General features: G+C 33.9%; 2 protein-coding genes across 2 annotated transcripts; one reads left to right on the forward strand and one right to left on the reverse strand.

Moving 5' to 3' along the window:
* Nucleotides 1-258: 258 nt before the first annotated feature.
* LOC141607619 (protein FAR1-RELATED SEQUENCE 5-like) lies at nt 259-1,053 on the reverse strand. Its single transcript, XM_074426967.1, has one exon. The coding sequence runs from the start codon at nt 1,051-1,053 to the stop codon at nt 259-261; it is 795 nt and encodes a 264-aa protein (XP_074283068.1).
* Nucleotides 1,054-15,321: 14,268 nt separating this feature from the next.
* Nucleotides 15,322-16,372, forward strand: LOC141607620 (protein FAR1-RELATED SEQUENCE 5-like). Its single transcript, XM_074426968.1, has 2 exons — nt 15,322-16,012; nt 16,095-16,372. The coding sequence occupies exons 1-2, from the start codon at nt 15,322-15,324 to the stop codon at nt 16,370-16,372; spliced, it is 969 nt and encodes a 322-aa protein (XP_074283069.1).
* Nucleotides 16,373-21,246: the final 4,874 nt, after the last annotated feature.

A 21,246-nucleotide genomic window follows, 5' to 3' on the forward strand; every position in this document is an offset into this window, starting at 1 on the left:
AGTACTCAAACTTTTCCGGTCAAAAAACTTTTGAGAGACATCTATCAGTTTGCCATCTTTATCAAAGACAGGCTTACTCATTGCAGCTTTTGTCCATCTTTGCATTATGTACTGTTCTGGTATTTTCTGAAAATCTTGGTTGTGTAGAACCCAAAGGCAGTGTCTGCACAACATGCCCATTCTCTGAAACATAGAACAGGAACAAGTAATCTCCATGTTATCTGGTGAATATGCTATGTTCCATGACTTATTTGGCATCTACAAGTCTGTTAGAATATATATTTTTGTCTCATCAATCTTCTCCACATCTTTAAAACGGCAATCAGACAAAGCTGTAACCAATTCTGTTTGGAAGTCTTTGAAAATGTTGTGCGAGTACATTTCAGAAGCATGGACTTCAAGGTTTGACTTTGTTTTCCGTGGGATTTCAGAGTGTTGGTTGTCATTGTTCAACTTGGACTGCTTGTGTCTTTGTACTTCCAAGGCACTCTCATAGCACACCCAAAACTCAAAAAGGGTCAAATGAGGTGTGAGGAACCTGTCAAAGAAACTGTTTTCACTCTCAAACCTAGAAGTAACCCTCATCAAGCCAGACATGGAAACATCTTTAAAATAGGCAGGGATCCACTGTTCCCTGAGATCGTACAAATATGAAAACCACTCGTGTTCTACAAGTTGATAATCAGTCATTATCTTCTCCCATTGTTCTTCGAATTCATCAGGCTCAAGTTGGTTGTTCCAAACAAACCTATTGAGCCTGGTCTTAAAATCCTCATCTTGAAACAGTTGATAACTGACTTTTTCTCTTAGTTTCTTTATTATGTGCCACATGCATAGTCTGTGTGTTGACTCCTTAAACACTTCCGGGACTACCGACTTCATTGATTTGTCCTGATCAGTAATTATAATTCTCGGCTGGCACCCGCCAATTGCTTCCAAAAATGTCTTGAACAGCCATGTGTAACACTTAATACTTTCATCACCGATCAACCCAGCTCCAAAGGTTATGCACCTTTTGTGGTGATCAACTCCTGTGAAAGGCACAAACACCATATCGTACAGTTGTTTGTTCCATATGTAGCATCTGCTGATAACACCTCACCGAACAGCATGTAGTTCTTTATGCAGATTGGATCTGCCTAAAACACTCCAGCCAGGCACTTGTTTTCAACTACTATAAAATCAAAGTAAAATGAACTGCATGTGTCTTTTCTCCTAATAAGATTTTCAACAAACATTTGCGCATCAAAATTACCAATGAAGGTTTTTATGTCCCTGACAAAGTTTTTGAAATCAACCTCAGTAGCACCAATGTTGTCGTAACTTCCACACAGCTCCTTCCAACCTCTATAGGCTTTCACACCACCTAGTTTTAGCACCTTTACCTTTGTGACAAATTGCTTCTGTACCTCTATCATTTTTCGGTTTCCTTTCAAGAATATTGTAGATTCAGGTGAAGCAAGTGGATGGTTATGCGCTTCATCGAATCTGGTAACAATATAAGTTCCATTTTCTTGGTATTTAAACTGCACTAATGCACGACAGTCAATTCTTGTAATCGGCCTCACACGGTTTATGTCTGTCACATCAGATTCTGCATCATTCTCAGCAGTATCAGTATCAGTATCTATCCTCTTCCTTTTCCTACTTTCCTTTACACCTTGCCTATTGCAGACAACATTCCTTAATGCAAAACTGATGGTAACTCATTGCCTTTAATCCTTTTTGTTGTTGCAAGTCTTGGCGTAAACCCACAGATTGTACAATATTCTTTGTAGAATAACTCTACTGATTCTAGCGTTTCGAATACTTGTCCTAATTTAAGTTTCTTTTCCTCTGGACAGAATGGACTGTATTGGAGTGCATTTTATGTTTCAATTCTTGTCCTTGGTGTTTTAAAGTTGTTATTTGTAGAAGAAGACGTAGTTGCATCACTTGTACTCATTGTCTACTTCAACATTAGTTAAGTAAGTAAGTATATTGAATATTATTATTACATCAATAATGCAGTAATCCAATTCTAATATGTTCTACAAAGATTGGTAATTTATTTCGTAGAAATAAAGGTTCATATATAATGTATTCCTGCGAATGTCCATATCATGCCTTTAAAGGAACATTTATTTTACTGCTAATGTTCATAGGAAATATTGTTGTCCATTTTGATATAGCATATATAAAATGTATTGAATGCTAATTACAGTAAACAAACAAATAGTCATAATATTATTTCATTAATATTAGAAAAATATTTACAAAAGCCATTTAAGGCTTTCAAAATGATAAAGCCTACTAAGGCTTATACTGAAAAAAAAACAAGATAATACCTAATAACAATAAACTAGAAAATTAACTTAATATATTTCTAAACTAATCTAACAGTCAGAGTCATAATAAGCCTCATCACCCGACTGCTCCTCAATTTCATATTCTTCTCTTTGGTTTTTAACTTGTCGTTCTTGTTGTTTATGATGTCTAATTATTTATGCACGACTAGACATAGTCGTGCAAAGGCAGAATCTGTCAAGGAGCCGATTATCCTTTGTGACATAGATTATACCATTTTCATTTCCCCGAACCGCGCCTCGGTAATAATCCCTATCCATTACCCTTGGCTCGGTCCCTATAAGGAACCACATTGACCAGCCCTTGCACACCATGGCCATGTTTCTCTTTTCTTCCCTCCCAAGTCGATTAAAAAAAATCCGGAGCAATGCCTCAGTAGTAAGGAAAGGATGTAAAGGACGACTGTGAGATGGTACATCCATCTCCACAGGAATTCCATCTCCATCAAACCAGTTTGAAGAAAACTGGCTTTGATGCGGGAGCAATGTCGAGATCTAGCGCACTCTTACTTAACGCTGATCCGAGTCTTTATTTTGGTACTAAAAGAAATGCGAGCTATGTCACGAAGATAAGTTGGACGTCGAGTTCAAACTGATCCGAGAAATGCCGTCCACGAAGCACCGTCCAAGGAGAGTGCCGCTCAAGTTAGAGGATTATTTTAGTCTTCCCCACCTAGTTTTCCTCACCTAGTTTTTACAAAAATCTAGCATATTTTTTCTATATAATTTTAAATAATGCCTTGGTGCCCAAGCATGCCTAGGAAATAGTTTTTAGCATTTAATGCTGCCTTGGAGCCCAAGCACATCCTAGGCTATATAAGGGGCGAAAATCCTCGTTTGTAATGATCCAATTTTCAGAAATATAAACCCAAGTGTAGAGATTTTCTCTCAAACTTTGAACGCTTGCGAGTGTTCTTGTCTTCCTTGCGAGTTCGGCGCCTTATTTCATCCTTGTTTACTGTGTGTTCTTGGTTGAAATATCCTTTGTTTCCCTCCTTGTTCCTGTGTGGTCTTGGTTGGATATTTCAGTTTTAGTTGAGTTATCTTGCGAGGTTTCTTAGCTAATTCATATCCATTTTACTTAACATTTTCCGCTGCAATTTAAACTCATAAAACACCAAAAATATCACTCACAATACTTTATTAAATCAGGCCTTTTCGTGTCTAACATTCACACCGATTTGGTACCCGGTTTTACATCAAATTGGTATCAGAGCTTCGCCTCTTGATTTTCCATAAACAAGACGATCCATTGCCAGTGTAAAAAAAAAAAAAAAAAATATTCTTACTGTTCACGTCTGGTACTGTTCACCCGTGAAAAAAAACAACTTACTGTTCACGTCTGGTACTGTTCACCCGTGAGAAAAAAAAAGATGTCCCATGATGGTTCATATCAAGAACCATGGGAGGAACGTATGGATGACTTAACAAAACGAATGGCACAAATGAATTACAAGATTGATCAGATTTGTAATCATACTCTTAGAAAGAAGGGGAGGAGGCACGTTGAAAGTTCAGATTTCGATGAGAGACATCATTCCATTCCTGAACCAAGGAGGAATAATGATGATAATCGTGGATTAAAACTTGATATCCCGGAGTTTGAAAGGGAACTTGATGCTGAAAAATTCCTAGATTGGGTGAGACAAGCGGAGAGAGTCTTTGAATATAAAGGCTATGATGAACACAAGCAATTCAAGGTTGCTACCTTGAAAATGACCAAGTATGCATCCTTGTGGTATGAGAACCTTAAGAAACAAAGAAAGCGTGAAAGAAAGAGTAAGATTGAGACTTGGAATAAGTTGAAAAAGCACTTGCAAAAACGCTTCATGCCAAGAGACTATGAACAAGAGCAGTACTTGATGCTTACATCTCTTTCTCAAGGTAATTTAAGTGTGACCGATTACATTAAGGAGTTTGAAAGACTAATTATGGTGTGTGACCTTCAGGAACGGGAGGAGATGCAAATTGCTCGATTCATTAAGGGTTTGAGTCCTTCATTGGCCCAACGAGTTGAAGTTCATAATTTCCTTGATTTTAATGATGTGTGTAAGCTTGCTCTTAAGTTTGAAAAGCAGGATAAAGGAAAGAAACCCCTGGTTGCTCGTGATGGTTCTAAGGGTGTTAATCCTTTTTATAAGTCAAGCGCTACATCATCGTCCAGTAAGGAAGCCAAAAAGGAAGAACCCAAAGACAAAGGCAAAGGAGTTGCTACTGATTTTAAAAATATGGGTGCTAGGAGATGCTTTAAGTGCCAAGGTTATGGACACATCACTAACGAATGTCCCAAAAAGAGAGCGCTTACTCTTCAAGAGTTAGGTGAGATTACTCCATGTTTCGTGGTGACAAATGAGACGGAGGTCAATTCTGTCCAGAACGATGAAGATGAACAACATGATGAGGTTCACACTCATATTGTCGAACCATCATATGACACTGATAAGGAGATGTTTGTGGTGAGAAACTTGCATATTCAATCCACACCGATTGAAATGGAGCAACGTGAGGAGATTTTCCATGCTCGTTGTAAGGTGCATGGTAAGACTTGCAATTTGATTATTGATAGTGGGTCTTGCACAAATGCGGTTGCTACTGAATTGGTGGATTCCTTTAAGCTTGAGACTCGTAATCACCATAAACCATATATCTTTGCATTGGTTGAATGAAAACAGTGGGATTAAAGTCAAGAAACAAGCTTTACTTTCATTTGTTATGGGTCCCTATGAAGATGAAGTATGGTGTGACGTGTTACCCATGAGTGCGTGTCATATTCTATTGGGACGACCATGGCAGTTTGATAGAGAAGTTGTTCATCAAGGAAGGGATAACATTTACATTGTTAGCAAGGGTAAAAACAGATTCCACTTGAAACCCTTGTCACCTAACAAAGTAAAGAAGAAAAATGAGAATTTGTTTATGAATGCTAAAGAATTTGTTGAAGCATTAGAACAAGGGGAACAAGCTTATGTTCTTATGGTTCGAGACGTGGAAGAAGGAATTGGAGTTCATGACGAGACTGTCCAAATGTTGTTGAATGAGTTTGGTGATGTGTTCCCGGAATAGTTGCCACTTGGATTACCTCCTAAGCGTGGCATAAAGCACCAAATTGATCTTATTCTAGGAGCTACACTTCCAAACAAACCAGCCTATCGATGCAATCCAGAAGAGGCTAAAGAGTTGCAAAGACAAGTGCAAGAGTTGATTGATCGAGGCTATGTGAAACAGAGTCTTAGTCCTTGTGCCGTACCTGCTCTTTTGGTATCCAAGAAGGATGGGAAATGGCGTATGTGTATTGATAGCCGAGCAGTGAACAATATTACAATCAAGTATCGCTTTCCTATGCCGAGGCTAGATGATATGCTTGATGAGTTGAATGGAGCTCGTGTGTTCTCGAAAATTGATCTTCGAAGTGGTTATCATCAAATGAGGATCCGAGAAGGTGACGAATGGAAAACAGCCTTCAAAACAAAGCAAGGGTTGTATGAGTGGCTTGTTATGCCATTTGGGTTATGCAATGCTCCTAGTTCTTTCATGCGGCTGATGAATGAGGTCCTAAGGCCATTTCTTAATAAGTTTATCTTGATGACATTCTTATTTACATCAAAAATAAGTAGCAACACTTGGAACATTTGAGAAAGGTATTTGAGAAGTTAAGAGAACAGAAACTTTATGGAAAGCTCGAGAAATGCATGTTCATGGTGCCTAGTGTGACCTTTCTTGGTTATATCGTTGGAGAAGAAGGGGTGAGCGTTGATCCTTCAAAAGTGGAAGCAATTCAATCGTGGCCTATCCCTAAAACAACTACTGAAGTTAGAAGTTTTCATGGATTGGCTTCGTTTTATCGAAGGTTCATTCAGAATTTTAGCTCTATTGTTGGACCTATCACCGAGCTAACAAAGAAAGGAGAGTTTGTGTGGAATCCAAGTACACAAAAGGCATTTTATGAGATCAAAGATAAGTTGTGTTCAGCATCTATTCTAGCTTTGCCCAACTTTGACAAATTGTTCGAAGTTGAATGCGACGCTAGCGGAGTTGGAGTTGGAGCTGTTCTAATCCAAGAGAAACAACCTATTGCATTCTTTAGTAAGAAATTGGGTGGAGCAAGGCTGAAGTATTCCACCTATGACAAAGAGTTCTATGCGATTGTGCGAGAACTGGATCATTGGGCTCATTATCTTCGCCCAAAACCATTTGTTCTGCATTCTGATCACGAGGCTCTAAAGCACATTCATGGGCAACAAAAGTTGAATGCAAGACATGCCAGATGGGTAGAGTTCCTACAATCCTTTACCTTTTCTTCAAAGTATAAAATGGGAAACTCTAATGTTGTGGCTGATGCGCTTCCAAGGAGGCATTGTTTGCTTGTTGCACTTGATGCGAGGTTACTTGGATTTGAGCAATTGAAAGAATTATACAAAGATGATCCTAATTTTTCAAATGAACTTATTAGTCCTACTAATTTGTTCTCAGTGCAAGAAGGATATTTGTTCAAAGGAAACAAGCTTTGTATTCCTAAGAGCTCAATTCGAGAGCTATTGGTTAGAGAAGCGCATGGAGGAGCGTTGGCTGGACACTTTGGCGTCAATAAGACTTATGATATCCTTGGAGAGCACTTCTATTGGCCTAAGATGCTCAAGGATGTGCAAGATGTGATAGCAAGGTGTGCTACATGCCAAATATCGAAAAGTTCATTCACTAAAGGGCTTTACACTCCCTTACCCGTCCCTACACAACCATGGAACGAGGTAAGCATGGATTTTATTGTTGGGTTGTCGCGAACTCAAAGAGGTAAAGATTCAATCATGGTGGTGGTTGATCAATTCTCAAAAATGGCTCATTTCATACCATGTCACAAAACTGATGATGCTTCTAAGGTTGCTGAGTTGTATTACAAGGAAGTTGTTCGTCTACATGGCATTCCTAAAACTATTATTTCCGATCGAGACACTAAGTTTTTAAGCTACTTTTGGAAGACGTTGTGGCGTTTGGTTGGTACTAAGCTGTTATTTAGTACTTCTCACCATCCCCAAACTGATGGTCAAACGGAGGTGACAAATCGAACTCTTGGAAGTTTGTTACGAGGTTTAGTGAGTAAGAGCACAAAGGATTGGGATGTGAAGTTGGCACATGCTGAGTTTGCCTATAATCGTACATCGTCTATGACTACTGGCCGTGCACCATTCGAGATCGTTTATGGGATAAATCCTTATCTCCCTATTGATCTTATTCCTATTCCAAAGAAGGAGACGTTAAGTTTTGAAGCTAAGGAAAGACAAGCTGCATTCTTGCGTACTTGTGAGCAAATGAAAGCTCAAATTGAGAAGGCTAATGCAAGATACAAGGAGAAAGCTAATAAGCATCGTAAACAGCCTACATTCAAAGTGGGAGATCTTGTTTGGTTACATCTTCGCAAGGAGAGGTTTCCCTCTAAACGAAAAAACAAGTTAATGCCAAGGGTCGATGGTCCATTTCGAGTGCTTGAGCGCTACGGTGAAAGTGCTTACAAAATTGAACTCCCTGATGAATATGGTGGTGTAAGTGCTACTTTCAATATTGGTGATCTATCTCCATACTTGGATGATGAAAATTTGAGGACAAATTCTTTTGAAGAAGGAGAGAATGATGCGGGAGCAATGTCGAGCTCTAGCGCACTCTTACTTAACGCTGATCCGAGTCCTTATTTTGGTACTAAAAGAAATGCGAGCTATGTCACAAAGATAAGTTGGAAGTCGAGCTCAAACTGATCCGAGAAATGTTGTCCACGAAGCACCGTCCAAGGAGAGTGCCACCCAAGTTAGAGGATTATTTTAGTCTTCCTCACCTAGTTCTCCTCACCTAGTTTTTACAAAAATCTAGCATATTTTGTCTATATAATTTTAAATAATGCCTTGGTGCCCAAGCATGCCTAGGAAATAGTTTTTAGCATTTAATGCTGCCTTGGAGCCCAAGCACATCCTAGGCTATATAAGGGGCGAAAATCCTCATTTGTAATGATCCAATTTTCAGAAATATAAACCCAAGTGTAGAGATTTTCTCTCAAACTTTGAACGCTTGCGAGTGTTCTTGTCTTCCTTGCGAGGTCGGCGCCTTATTTCATCCTTGTTTACTGTGTGTTCTTGGTTGAAATATCCTTTGTTTCCCTCCTTGTTCCTGTGTGGTCTTGGTTGGATATTTCAGTTTTAGTTGAGTTATCTTGCGAGGTTTCTTAGCTAATCCATATCCATTTTACTTAACATTTCCCGCTGCAATTTAAACTCATAAAACACCAAAAATATCACTCACAATACTTTACCAAATCAGGCCTTTTCGTGTCTAACATTCACACCGATTTGGTACCCGGTTTTACATCAGGCTTACTTTCTATTGATGATAATGCTCCACGAAATTTTGTTTGTGAGCAACATTCGTGTAGGGAACTATTGTGCATTTTGAGTAAGACATTGTTTTTTTTTTTAATAAAATTAAGTAGTTTTCTAGACAGATTTAAAGTTTTGCTTATTGGAAAAGGTAGGATGGAAAAGTGGTTGTGTACTCTTGGGTTTATATAGTGGATAAATTGATTATAAGAGATTAAATTTTGTGAACAGGTGTGTCTTTTCAGCTGACACAAACATAATCATGGTAATTAATAAATTGGGTGAAGTTATCTATGTTACTTTAATCTCCTGCATAAAACAGTATATGCACACTATGAAAATACGTAATGGACATTTGAATTAAACTGAATTCACATTTATTTTCCGAATAATGTTCTATGTTCTTTTTTTAAATAATTTAACGTACTTTTAAATATAATCTAATGTACATTTTCCAAACAGTGCTTAATGATATTTTAGTTGCACCTAATTATCAGAAAATGCAAATTACGAATATAGATAGTGGACAATTTATTTAATGGAACATGTTTTTTAATAATTAATATAATGTACATTTTGAAGTAATATTCAAATTAATGTGAATAATTGTGTCTTTTCACCACATAAGCAAGTTACAAACCGTCATTTGACTTATTGTGACCTATTGTGAACAGTTGCAAGACCACTTGCAAAAGGTAATAATTACTTGCACATCCTTATTATATATAATGCACATTTCACTAAGACTGATTGGACATTTCCTTATGAAATGTGTACAGCACAACACAACACATTATTTTTACATGCAAAATTACTTTTCAGTTACTTCAAATTGCACACTTTTCGTTTCTCATTATTTTTACATTTTTTCTCACCAAAAAGTACATTTGCATTTATCATCCTCCTAAAATCATCCTCCTAAAATCAAACAAACAAACTATAAACCCTAATTTAACACTTTTCATTATAAAATTAATGTTTTTGTGGTTCTGGACATTAAATCTAGTTAACTAAATTTAATCAAATCTGAAATTAAGTTGAATTTGATTAAATTCAACTTTAACGTCATCATAAAATCAATTCAACAACGATTCAGAAAGGAATTAAATAACATTGAATGAACATACCTCAATATTGACTGTAGAAAACAATAATTCCAGATGAATGACGAAATCAATTCCGATTTTCCTTACAAAGTTTTGATCTTGAAATAACTGAATAGCTGATGAATGCAAAAGTTTGAACAAATTGACTCTGATTTGCGCTTCGAACACATCAATTGATGATGAATAACTGATTTTAGATCACTAAATTTGATGTCGAAAGACAAAAATTTACAAATTAAGGAAGGATTAATGATGAAATCGATTGATTTTGTTTCGTGTGGTTTGATTTTGTTACGTAGGCTTGATATTGCTGACATGTACAATCTTATTTTTGTTTTCCGTGAAACTCTAAGAGAAGCGCGCGTCTAATTTCAGCCGTCAGATAATTTGATGGATGGTTGAGAGCTGTTCTCACGGTTCTCACGATATGCCCCGTTCTCACCGGAACTCTACCCTTATTATTGTTATTATTATTATTATTATTATTGTTATTATTCTTGTTATTCTTGTTATTCTTGTTATTCTTCTATTATTATTATTGTTATTATTGTTGTTGTTATTATTATTATAATTATTTTTATTATTATTATTATTGTTATTATTATTATTATTGTTATTATTATTATTATTGTTATTATTATTATTATTATTGTAATTATTATTATTATTATTATTATTATTATTATTATTATTATTATTATTATTATTATTATTATTATTATTATTATTATTATTATTATTATTATTATTGTTATTATTATTGTTATTATTATTATTGTTATTATTATTATTATTGTTGTTGTTATTATTCTTATTATTTTTATTGTTATTATTGTTATTATTATTGTTGTTATTATTATTATTATTATTATTATTATTATTGTTATTATTATTATTATTATTATTATTCTATTATTATTGTTATTATTGTTATTATTGTTATTCTTTTATTATTATTGTTAATATTATTATTGTCATTATTATTATTATTGTTAATATTGTTATTCTTCTATTATTATTATTGTTATTATTATTGTTATTATTATTAATATTATTATTAATATTATTGTTATTATTATTATTATTATTATTATTATTATTATTATTCTTGTTATTCTTGTTATTATTCTTGTTATTCTTATTATTCTTCTATTATTATTCTTATTATTCTTCTATTATTATTATTATTATTATTATTATTATTATTATTATTATTATTATTATTATTATTATTATTATTATTATTATTATTATTATTATTATTATTATTATTATTATTATTATTATTATTATTATTATTGTTATTGTTATTATTGTTATTGTTATTCTTCTATTATTATTGTTTTTATTGTTATTATTGTTATTGTTATTATTATTATTATTATTATTATTATTATTATTATTATTATTATTATATTTTTATTTTTATTTTTATTTTTATTTTTATTTTTATTTTTATTATTATTCTTCTTATTCTTCTTATTTCTGTTATTCTTCTATTATTATTGTTATTCTTCTATTATTATTGTTATTCTTCTATTATTATTATTCTTCTATTATTTTTATTATTATTATTATTATTATTATTATAATTATTATTATTATTATAATTATTATTATTATTATTATTATTATTATTATTGTTATTATTATTATTATTATTATTATTATTATGGGTAGAGTTCCGGTGAGAACGGGGCTTATCGTGAGAACCGTGAGAACAACTCTCAACCGTCCATCAAATAAGACTGACGGCTGAGATTAGACGCGCGCTTCTCTTAGAATTTCACGCAATACAAAAAATAAGATTGTACATGTCAGCAATATCAAGCCTACGTAACAAAATAAAACCACATGAAACAAAATCAATCGATTTCATCATTAATCCTTCCTTAATTTGTAAATTTTTGTCTTTCGATATCAAATTTAGTGATAAAAAATCGTTTATTCATCATCAATTGTTGTGTTCGAAGCGCAAATCAGAGTCAATTTGTTCAAACTTTTGCATTCATCAGCTATTCAGTTATTTCAAGATCAAAACTTTGTTAGGAAAATCGGAATTAATTTCGTCATTCATCTGGAATTATTGTTTTCTACAGTCAATATTGAGGTATGTTCATTCAATGTTATTTAATTCCTTTCTGAATCGTTGTTGAATTGATATTATGATGATGTTAAAGTTGAATTTGATTAAATTCAACTTAATTTCGGATTTGTTTAAATTTAGTTAACTAGATTTAATGTACAGAACCACAAAAACATTAATTTTATAATGAAAAGTGTTAAATTAGGGTTTATAGTTTGTTTGTTTGATTTTAGGAGGATGATAAATGCAAATGTACTTTGTGGTGAAAAAAAATGTACTAAAAATAATGAGAAAGGAAAAGTGTGCAATTTGAAGTAACTGAAAAGTAATTTTGCATGTAAAAATAATGTGTTGTGTTGTGCTGTACACGTTTCATAAGGAAATGTCTAATCAGTTTTAGTGAAATGTGCATTATATATAATAAGGATGTGCAAGTAATTATTACCTTTTGCAAGTGGACTTGCAATTGTTCAATATGTCAAATGACGGTTTGTAACTTGCTTAAGTGGTGAAAAGACACAACTATTCACATTAATTTGAATATTAATTCTAAATGTACATTATATTAATTATAAAAAAACATGTTCCATCAAATAAATTGTCCACTATCTATATTCATAATTTGCATTTTCTGACAATTAGGTGCAACTAAAATATCATTAAGCACTGTTTGGAAAATGTACATTATATTATATTTAACTTACATTAAATAATTTAAAAAAGAACATGGAACATTATTTGGAAAATAAATGTGCTTTCAGTTTAATTCAAATGTCCATTACGTATTTTTATAGTGTGCATATACTGTTTTATGCAAGAGATTTAACTAACATAGATAATTTCACCCAATTTATTAATTACCATGATTATGTTTGTGGCAGTTGAAAAGACACAACTGTTCACCGAATTTAATCTCTTATACTGAATTAATCCACTATATAAACCAAGGAGTACACAATTACTTTTCCATCTTACCTTCATTTCTAAAACCTTTTCCAATAACCAAAACTTTTAATCTCTTCAGAAAAGTATTTAATTTTCTTAAAAAAAAACAATGGACTACTCAAAATGCACGATAGTTGCCTACAAGAATGATGCTCACAAACAAAATTTCATGGACCATTATAGGGAATGGAAAGTAAGCCAGTTTTCTTCAAACTGGTTTGATGGAGATGACATTCCTGTGGAGATGGATGTATCATCTCTCAGTAGTCCTTTACATTATTTCCTTACTACTCAGCCTTTGCTCCGAATTTTGTTTGAGCGACTTGGGAGGGAGGAAAAGAAAAACATGGCAATGGTGTGCAAGGGCTGGTCGAAGTGGTTCCTTATAGGGAGGGAGCCAGAGGTAAAGGAAAGGGATTATTTCCGAGGGGTGGTTCGGGAACAGGAAAATGGTATAATCACTGTCACAAAGGATCATCGGCTCCTTGAAAGATTCTGCCTTTGCACGACTATGTCTAGTCGTGCAGAAATAATTAGACATCATAAACAACAAGCACGACAATTTAAAAACCGAAGAGAAGAATATGAAATTGAGGAGCAGTTTGGTGATGAGGGTTATTATGACTCCGACTGTTAGATTGGTTTAGAAATATATTAAGTTAGTTTTCTAGTTTATTGTTATTTTTTATTATCTTGTTTTTTTTTTTTTTTTCAATATAAGCCTTAGTAGGCTTTATCATTTTGAAAGCCTTAAATGGCTTTTGTAAATATTTTACTAATATTAATGAAATAGTATTGTGTCTATTTGTTTGTTTACTGTCATTAGCATTCAATACATTTTATATATGCTCTATCAAAATGGACAACAATATTTCCTATGAACATTAGCAGTAAAATAAATGTTCCTTTAAAGGCATGATAATGGACATTCGAAGGAATACATTATATATGAACCTTTATTTGTACGAAATAACTTGCTTATGTGGTGAAAAGACGCAATTATTCACATTAATTTGAATATTACTTCTAAATGTTTATTATATTAATTATAAAAAAACATGTTCCATAAAATAAATTGTCAACTATCTATATTCGTAATTTGCATTTTCTGATAATTAGGTACAACTAAAATATTATTAAGCACTGTTTGGAAAATGTACATTATATTATATTTAAAGGTACATTAAATTATTTAAAAAAGAACATGGAATATTATTTGGAAAAAAATGTGAATTCAGTTTAATTCAAATGTCCATTACGTATTTTCATAATGTGCATATCTTTGTTTTATGCAATAGATTAAAGTAACATAGATAATCGCACCCAATTTATTAATTATCATGATTATGTTTGTGTCGATTGAAAAGACACAACTGTTCATTCACTGAAATTTAATTTCTTATAATCAATTAATCCACTATATAAACCCAAGAGTACACAACTAGTTTTCCATCCTACCTTTTCCAATAACCAAAACTTTTAATCTCTTCAGAAAAGTACTTAATTTTCTTAAAAAAAAAACAATGGACTACTCAAAATGCCTGATAGTTCCCTACAAGAATGATGCTTACAAACAAAATTTCATGGCCCATTATAGGGAATGGAAAGTAAGCCAGTTTTCTTCAAACTGGTTTCATGGAGATGACATTCCTGTGGAGATGGATGTACCATCTCCCAGTCGTCGTTTACATCATTTCCTTACTAATGAAGCATTCCTCCTGATTTTTTTTAATCGACTTGGGAGGGAAGAAAAGAAAAACATGGCCATGGTGTGCAAGGGCTGGTCAAAGTGGTTCCTTATAGGGAACGAGCCAGAGGTAAAGGAGAGGGATTATTACCGAGGCGCGGTTCATGGAAATGAAAATGGTGTAATAACTATCATAAAGAATAATCGGGTCCTTGACAGATTCTGCATCTGCACGACTATGTCTAGTCGTGCAGAAATAATTAGACATCACAAAAGACAAGAACGACAATTTTTAAAGGAAAGAGAAGAAGAATATGAAATTGAGGAACAGTCTGAGGATGAGGGTTATTATGACTCCGACTGTTAGATTAGTTTAGAAATATGTTGTGTTATCTTCTATTTATTGTTATTAGGTATTATCTTGTGTTTTTTTTTTCAGTATAAGCCTTAGTAGGCTTTACCATTTTGAAAGCCTGAAATGGCTTTTTTAAATATTTTTCTAATATTAATGAAATAATATTATGACTATTTCTTTGTTTAATGTCATTAGCATTCAATACATTATATATATGCTATATCAAAATGGACAACAATATTTCCTATGAACATTAGCAGTAAAATAAATGTTCCTTTAAAGACATGATAATGGACATTCGCAGGAATACATTATATATGAACCTTTATTTGTACGAAATAAATTGCCAATCTTCGTAGAGCATATTAGAATTGGATTACTGCATTATTGATGCAATAATATTCAATATACTTACTTACTTAACTACTGTTGAACCAGACAATGAGTATAAGTGATGCAACTACGTCTTCTTCTACATATAACAGCTTTGAAACACCAAGGACAAGAATTGAAACATTAAATGCACTCCAGTACATTCCATTCTGTCCAGAGGAAAAGAAACCTAAAGTAGAACAAGTATTCGAAAAGCTAGAATCAGCAGAGTTATTCTACAAAGAATATTGTATAATCTGTGGGTTTACGCCAAGACTTGCAACAACAAAAAGGATTAAAGGCAATGAGTTACCAAACAGTTTTGCATTGAGGAATGTTGTCTGCAATAGGCAAGGTGTAAAGGAAAGTAGGACAAGGAAGAGGACTGATACTGATACCGATACTGCTGAGAATGATGCAGAATCTGATATGACAGACATAAGCCGTGTGGGGCCGATTACAAGAATTGACTGTCGTGCATTAGTGCAGTTTAAATACCAAGAAAATGGAACTTGTATTGTTACCAGATTCGATGAAGCGCATAACCATCCACTTGCTTCGCCTGAATCTATAATATACTTGAAAGGAAACCGAAAAATGACAGAGGTACAGAAGCAATTTGTCACAAAGGTAAAGGTGCTAAAACTAGGTGGTGTGAAAGCCTATAGAGGTTGGAAGGAGCTGTGTGGAGGTTACGAAAACATTCGGGCTACTGAGGTTGATTTCAAAAACTTTGTCAGTGACATAAAAACCTACATTGGTAATTTTGATGCACAAATGTTTTTGAAAATCTTATTGGGAGAAAAGACACATGCAGTTCATTTTACTTTATTTTATAGTAGATGAAAACAAGTGCCTGGCTGGAGTGTTTTGGGCTGATCCGATCTGCATAAAGAACTACATGCTGTTCGGTGAGGTTTTATCAGCAGATGTTACATATGGAACAAACAAATACGATATGGTGTTTATGCCTTTCACAGGAGTTGATCACCACAAAAGGTGCATAACGTTTGGAGCTGGGTTGATAGGTGATGAAAGTATTGAGTGTTATACGTGGCTGTTCAAGACATTTTTGGAAGCAATGGGCGGGTGCCAACCGAGAATTATAATTACTGATTAGGACAAATCAATGAAGTCGTTAGTCCCGGATGTGTTTAAGGAGTCAACACACAGACTGTGCATGTGGCACATAATGAAGAAACTAAGAGAGAAAGTCAGTTATCAACTGTTTCAAGATGAGGATTTTAAGACCAGGCTCAATAGGTGTGTTTGGAACAACCAACTTGAGCCTGATGAATTCGAAGAACAATGGGGGAAGATAATGACTGATTATCAACTTGTAGAACACGAGTGGTTTTCAGATTTGTACGATCTCAGGGAACAGTTGATCCCTGCCTATTTTAAAGATGTTTCAATGTCTGGCTTGATGAGGGTTACTTCTAGGTCTGAGAGTGAAAACAGTTTCTTTGACAGGTTCCTCACACCTCATTTGACCCTTGTTGAGTTTTGGGTATGCTATGAGAGTGCCTTGGAAGCACAAAGACAGAAGAAGTCCAAATTGAAAAGTGACAACAAACACTCGGAAATCCCACGGAAAACAAAGTAAAACCTTGAAGTCCATGCTTCTGAAATGTACTCGCACAACATTTTCAAAGACTTCCAAACAGAAATGGTTGCAGCTTTGTCTGATTGCCGTTTTAAAGATGTGGAGAAGATTGATGAGACAAAAATATATATTCTAACAGACTTGCAGATGCCAAATAAGTCATGGAACGTAGCATATTCACCAGATAACATGGAGATTACTTGTTCCTGTTCTATGTTTCAGAGAATGGGCATGTTGTGCAGGCACTGCCTTTGAATTCTACACAACCAAGATTTTCAGAAAATACCAGAACAGTACATAACGCAAAGATGGACAAAATCTTCAATGACTAAGCCTGTCTTTGACAAAGATGGCAAACTGATAGATGTCTCTCAAAAGTTTTCTGACCGGAAAAGTTTGAGCACTGAGCTGTGGCAAGAGGTTTATTCTTGTGTCAGCGTAGCTGAGTGTGATAATAAGGACATGAAGCTTTTGATTGAAAAACTGAGAGATATTAGATTGGATATGATTAGTAACAGAAGTGTACCAGCAAAGAAGAAAGACAAGATGAAATAAATAGAAAAGTATGTGGGCTGCAAAATACCTGGGAAGTTGGTGATTCATGTTCCTAAAAAATCTAAAAACAAGGGTAGGACCAAGGGCAAGAGAATTGAATCACAAATGTTAAAAGCCCTAAAGAAGAGAGGAAAAGAGAAGAGGTACTGCAAAACATGTGGCCGCTAAGGACACAACTCTAGGACTTGCAAAGAAACAAACCATCTGACAGGTATGTATAATTTGGTTTCTTGTTAAAGCAGATTACATTACTGTTAAATAATTATTAAATTATACAAGCATATCGCATAGTTTTTACCTTCCAAAATCATCATTCTTATATGGAGGCACATAAGCTCTTTGTGCAATGAACATTATGGTTGTTCTAAAGGAACAGATGAGAATTTCAGCAATGTATATTTGGTTAACATTAAATCTATTATCAATTTAGTTGTTCATTTTGGCCATTTTCTCCTTATAAAATCTGATATTTAATTTACATTTTGTTGCATATTCACCAAATACTACCATGAAGATGACGACGATGAAGGAGATGAATCTGATGATGTGGAGGACGACGATGAAGAAGATGAATCTGATAACGAAGTGGATGGTGCAAATTTTTGATTCAAGGATAGACATCCATAATATACACTACGAGAACATTCTTAAAGGCTTGTATGCACAATTCGATTTTACTGCCAAAGTACATTACTCTTATAGGGAAAGTATATACATTTGTATTAAAGGATCATTATTCTTGTTCTGCAAGGAACATTCTTAAAGGCTTGTATGTACATTACTCTTATAGCCAAAGTACATTACTCTTATAGCCAAAGTATATTACATTTGAATTAAAGGTTCATTATTGTTGTTCTGCAAGGAACATTCTTAAAGGCTTGTATGTACATTACTCTTATAGCCAAATTACATTACTCTTATGCCAAAGTATATTACATTTGTATTAAAGGTTCATTATTGTTGTTCTGCAGGGACATCATCAACTTGATTCGAATTGTTTTCCAAGAGTAAAATAATTTTAAGGCGTTTTGCACAATAAACATTATTGTTGTTCAGCAAGAACATAATAAACTTTATTGAAATTTGTTTCCGCAATATAACACTCTCTTGAATTAAATTTTTTTCAAACTCCAGGTTGTACGACTCGCAGCTTCCTTAATATATGTTACATTACTCACACAAATGTCACAAACGAAACTAAAAAAAGTTTTTACAGCTTCAATTCAGCATCTTCCTCATCTTCATCGTCATATTCTTCCCATGGCAGTGGGTTTGAACGGAAATCCATTGCCTTCTTTAGTACAACATCAAAACATACATTGCCTTCTGTTGAAATCATATATGAAATGTATTTCTTCCGCAGAATCAGTAGGGGAGCATCCTAGCAAAATAAAGAAAACAAGGGGTTAGAACATGTACAAATGTGTATTGAATTATGTATTACAAATAATTGTATTACTTCTGAAACTCACATCGCCTTTTTTAAGCCCACAGGTCCAATTTAGATTACCCTTAAATGTCTCCATATGTCTCATAACGTAATCACCACAATCAGTCTTGTTAGTGTTGTTTCTCCACTTCATCTTTGCAAGAATAGGCTGCAGTTTTTTAATGCGATCAACTTTTACCTTTGAAACACCGATGTCTTTCAAGTATTCTGCTAGAACATTACGCTGGCGAAGAAGGGGTGCAAGAAAACATTAGGACACTAATAATTATGAGGTACAATATCACAAAAATTAGAAAATTAAGACAGACACAAAATTTTTGGGGAAGGTACACTCTATGTAAAGTCATTGTACATTCACAATAATGAATAAGAACAGTATGTAGTGCTATTAAGCAAAAGAGAGCATAGAATCTTACAAAAGACAGTGGTCTATCGTGGAAAAATTCTTCTGGTTTTCGGTCACGATGCACATTATCAATGATGATGAACTTATACTTGTTGCTGTCAATGACTAGTAAATTGTAATGCCTTTTATATATAACTGGGAAGAAGAACTGTAGATTTTAAAAGATTTAATTAGGCAACTCGCAAATTAAATATAACATGCAGAAAGAGTGTATATTGTCAATGCTAACCAAATCAATTCTATCTGGGTTAACCGAGAATTGGGTAAACTCTTCTTTCATTATATCCTTAATCACGATCAAAATTTCAACAGTGTCCAGTTCTCCATGAAGCATCATCTGTATGCAAGACAAGTAAAGTTTTTGATGTTAATCAAGGGAAAAAACATTACAAAATTTACTTGTTGAAATAAGTTTATATAAATATTTGACTTACAGACACAGTTGTGGTGAAAAGAAATCGATAAGGCTCGGAAGAGTTTCTTCTAGATTCCTTGGCATTCAAAAGTTTTGCCCAACAATCGATCACATCACTCGTTAAATATTTAGATTGTCGTAGCGTTGCCATTTAAATACACCGAAGATAAATTTCACCCACATGCACAAGAAGTTCCCTGGTTCAGGACTACCAGTGTTAACTCAAAACAGGATACAAAACATTTTAAATTTAAATATTGTACATTAGTATAGATATATATATATATATACCTGGCTAAATCGATATGTTTTCCTCTACTATACGACACATAATCAGCAATGCAATTCTGAAACTCAGTAAGAGGAGTAATAATGCATGTATCTGTGCTTAGTAAATTACGATTTGCAAGGATGCTAAGAGACTCTGGTTGACTTCTTTCATGTTCATGAACATTTTCATTGTTGATGACTTCGCCCTTGGTAGTGTCACCACCTCAACAACCAGATTATGCTCATTTATATTACTCACATCTGTCATGTTCTCATTCTTCTCGGAAGCATCATAGCCATCTGGTATAATATTCCCTTCACACAACCTATCTCCATTCTTCTCTTCTTAACCCTAACAGTCTCATTGTTGTCAGGGACACCAATATCATCGGTACTCTTCTCTTTGTTTCCAACTACCTCATCTTCTATCTTCTCATCCCCAACAGTCTCATCACCCTCGTAGAATTCTTCATCAGACGAATCCAGTTTCTTTGGGAAGGGCTTCTCTTGATACAGCTTCACCTTTGTTAAAACGTCATGACAAACAATGTTACACTTGGATGAAACCAAAGTGCAAAGATATTTGATTCTCAATATTCGAACTCCATCCATCTACAAAAGTTAAAATATCTTGAGGATAGGTAACTTATAAACAAGAATGTGCTTTTAATACTTTAAGAAAGATCATTTAATTAAACCAAAAGTACATTTACAATTATTGAATATAAATTGTTTAGAAACTTACGTTGTTTTTTGTCAACCCACAAGTCCAATACGACCCCCTTGTACGTTTCCATGTGTTTCATTGTGTAAATACCACGATCAACAACATTTTGATGGTTTCTCCAAGGCATTTTCAATACAAAGCGGCTCCATTGCTCTTAATCTTTCCTTCAAATCACCAATGTCATTGAAATATTCTGCCAAAGCATTACGCTGCATGGAAAAATTCGAGATCAAATGTATAGAGAGACCGTGCAAAAAAAATATGACATTGTAAAAGAAAAAATAACCAATGAAAGGCAACTGAACAATTACCATATTCCAAGGTTTGTTTCCATAACGAGTTTTTGGGGTTTCATCATGCTGTTGATTATCAAGAATGACAAACTTGTTCTTCTCCATATTGAATACGAACAGGTAAAAATGCTTGTCGGATATTATTGGGAAAAAACGGTTTTATATAAGAAATGATTAGAAGATACGACATAAAATTTGTTACGAGAGTAAATTAGCAGCAGAAAACACTTTGTATTGACTATATATATTGTTTGAGCTAACCATATCAACTT

Source organism: Silene latifolia, chromosome 10 (assembly GCF_048544455.1).
Source record: "Silene latifolia isolate original U9 population chromosome 10, ASM4854445v1, whole genome shotgun sequence".
Lineage (NCBI taxonomy): Eukaryota > Viridiplantae > Streptophyta > Magnoliopsida > Caryophyllales > Caryophyllaceae > Silene > Silene latifolia.

Excerpts from the sequence above, each read along its gene's own strand:
- LOC141607619 (XM_074426967.1), bottom strand. The coding sequence starts at position 1,053 with ATGGTGTTTGTGCCTTTCACAGGAGTTGATCACCACAAAAGGTGCATA.
- LOC141607620 (XM_074426968.1), top strand. The coding sequence starts at position 15,322 with ATGAGTATAAGTGATGCAACTACGTCTTCTTCTACATATAACAGCTTT. Across the intron at positions 16,013-16,094 it reads TGACATAAAAACCTACATTG|ATGAAAACAAGTGCCTGGCT; the intron begins GTAATTTTGATG and ends ATTTTATAGTAG.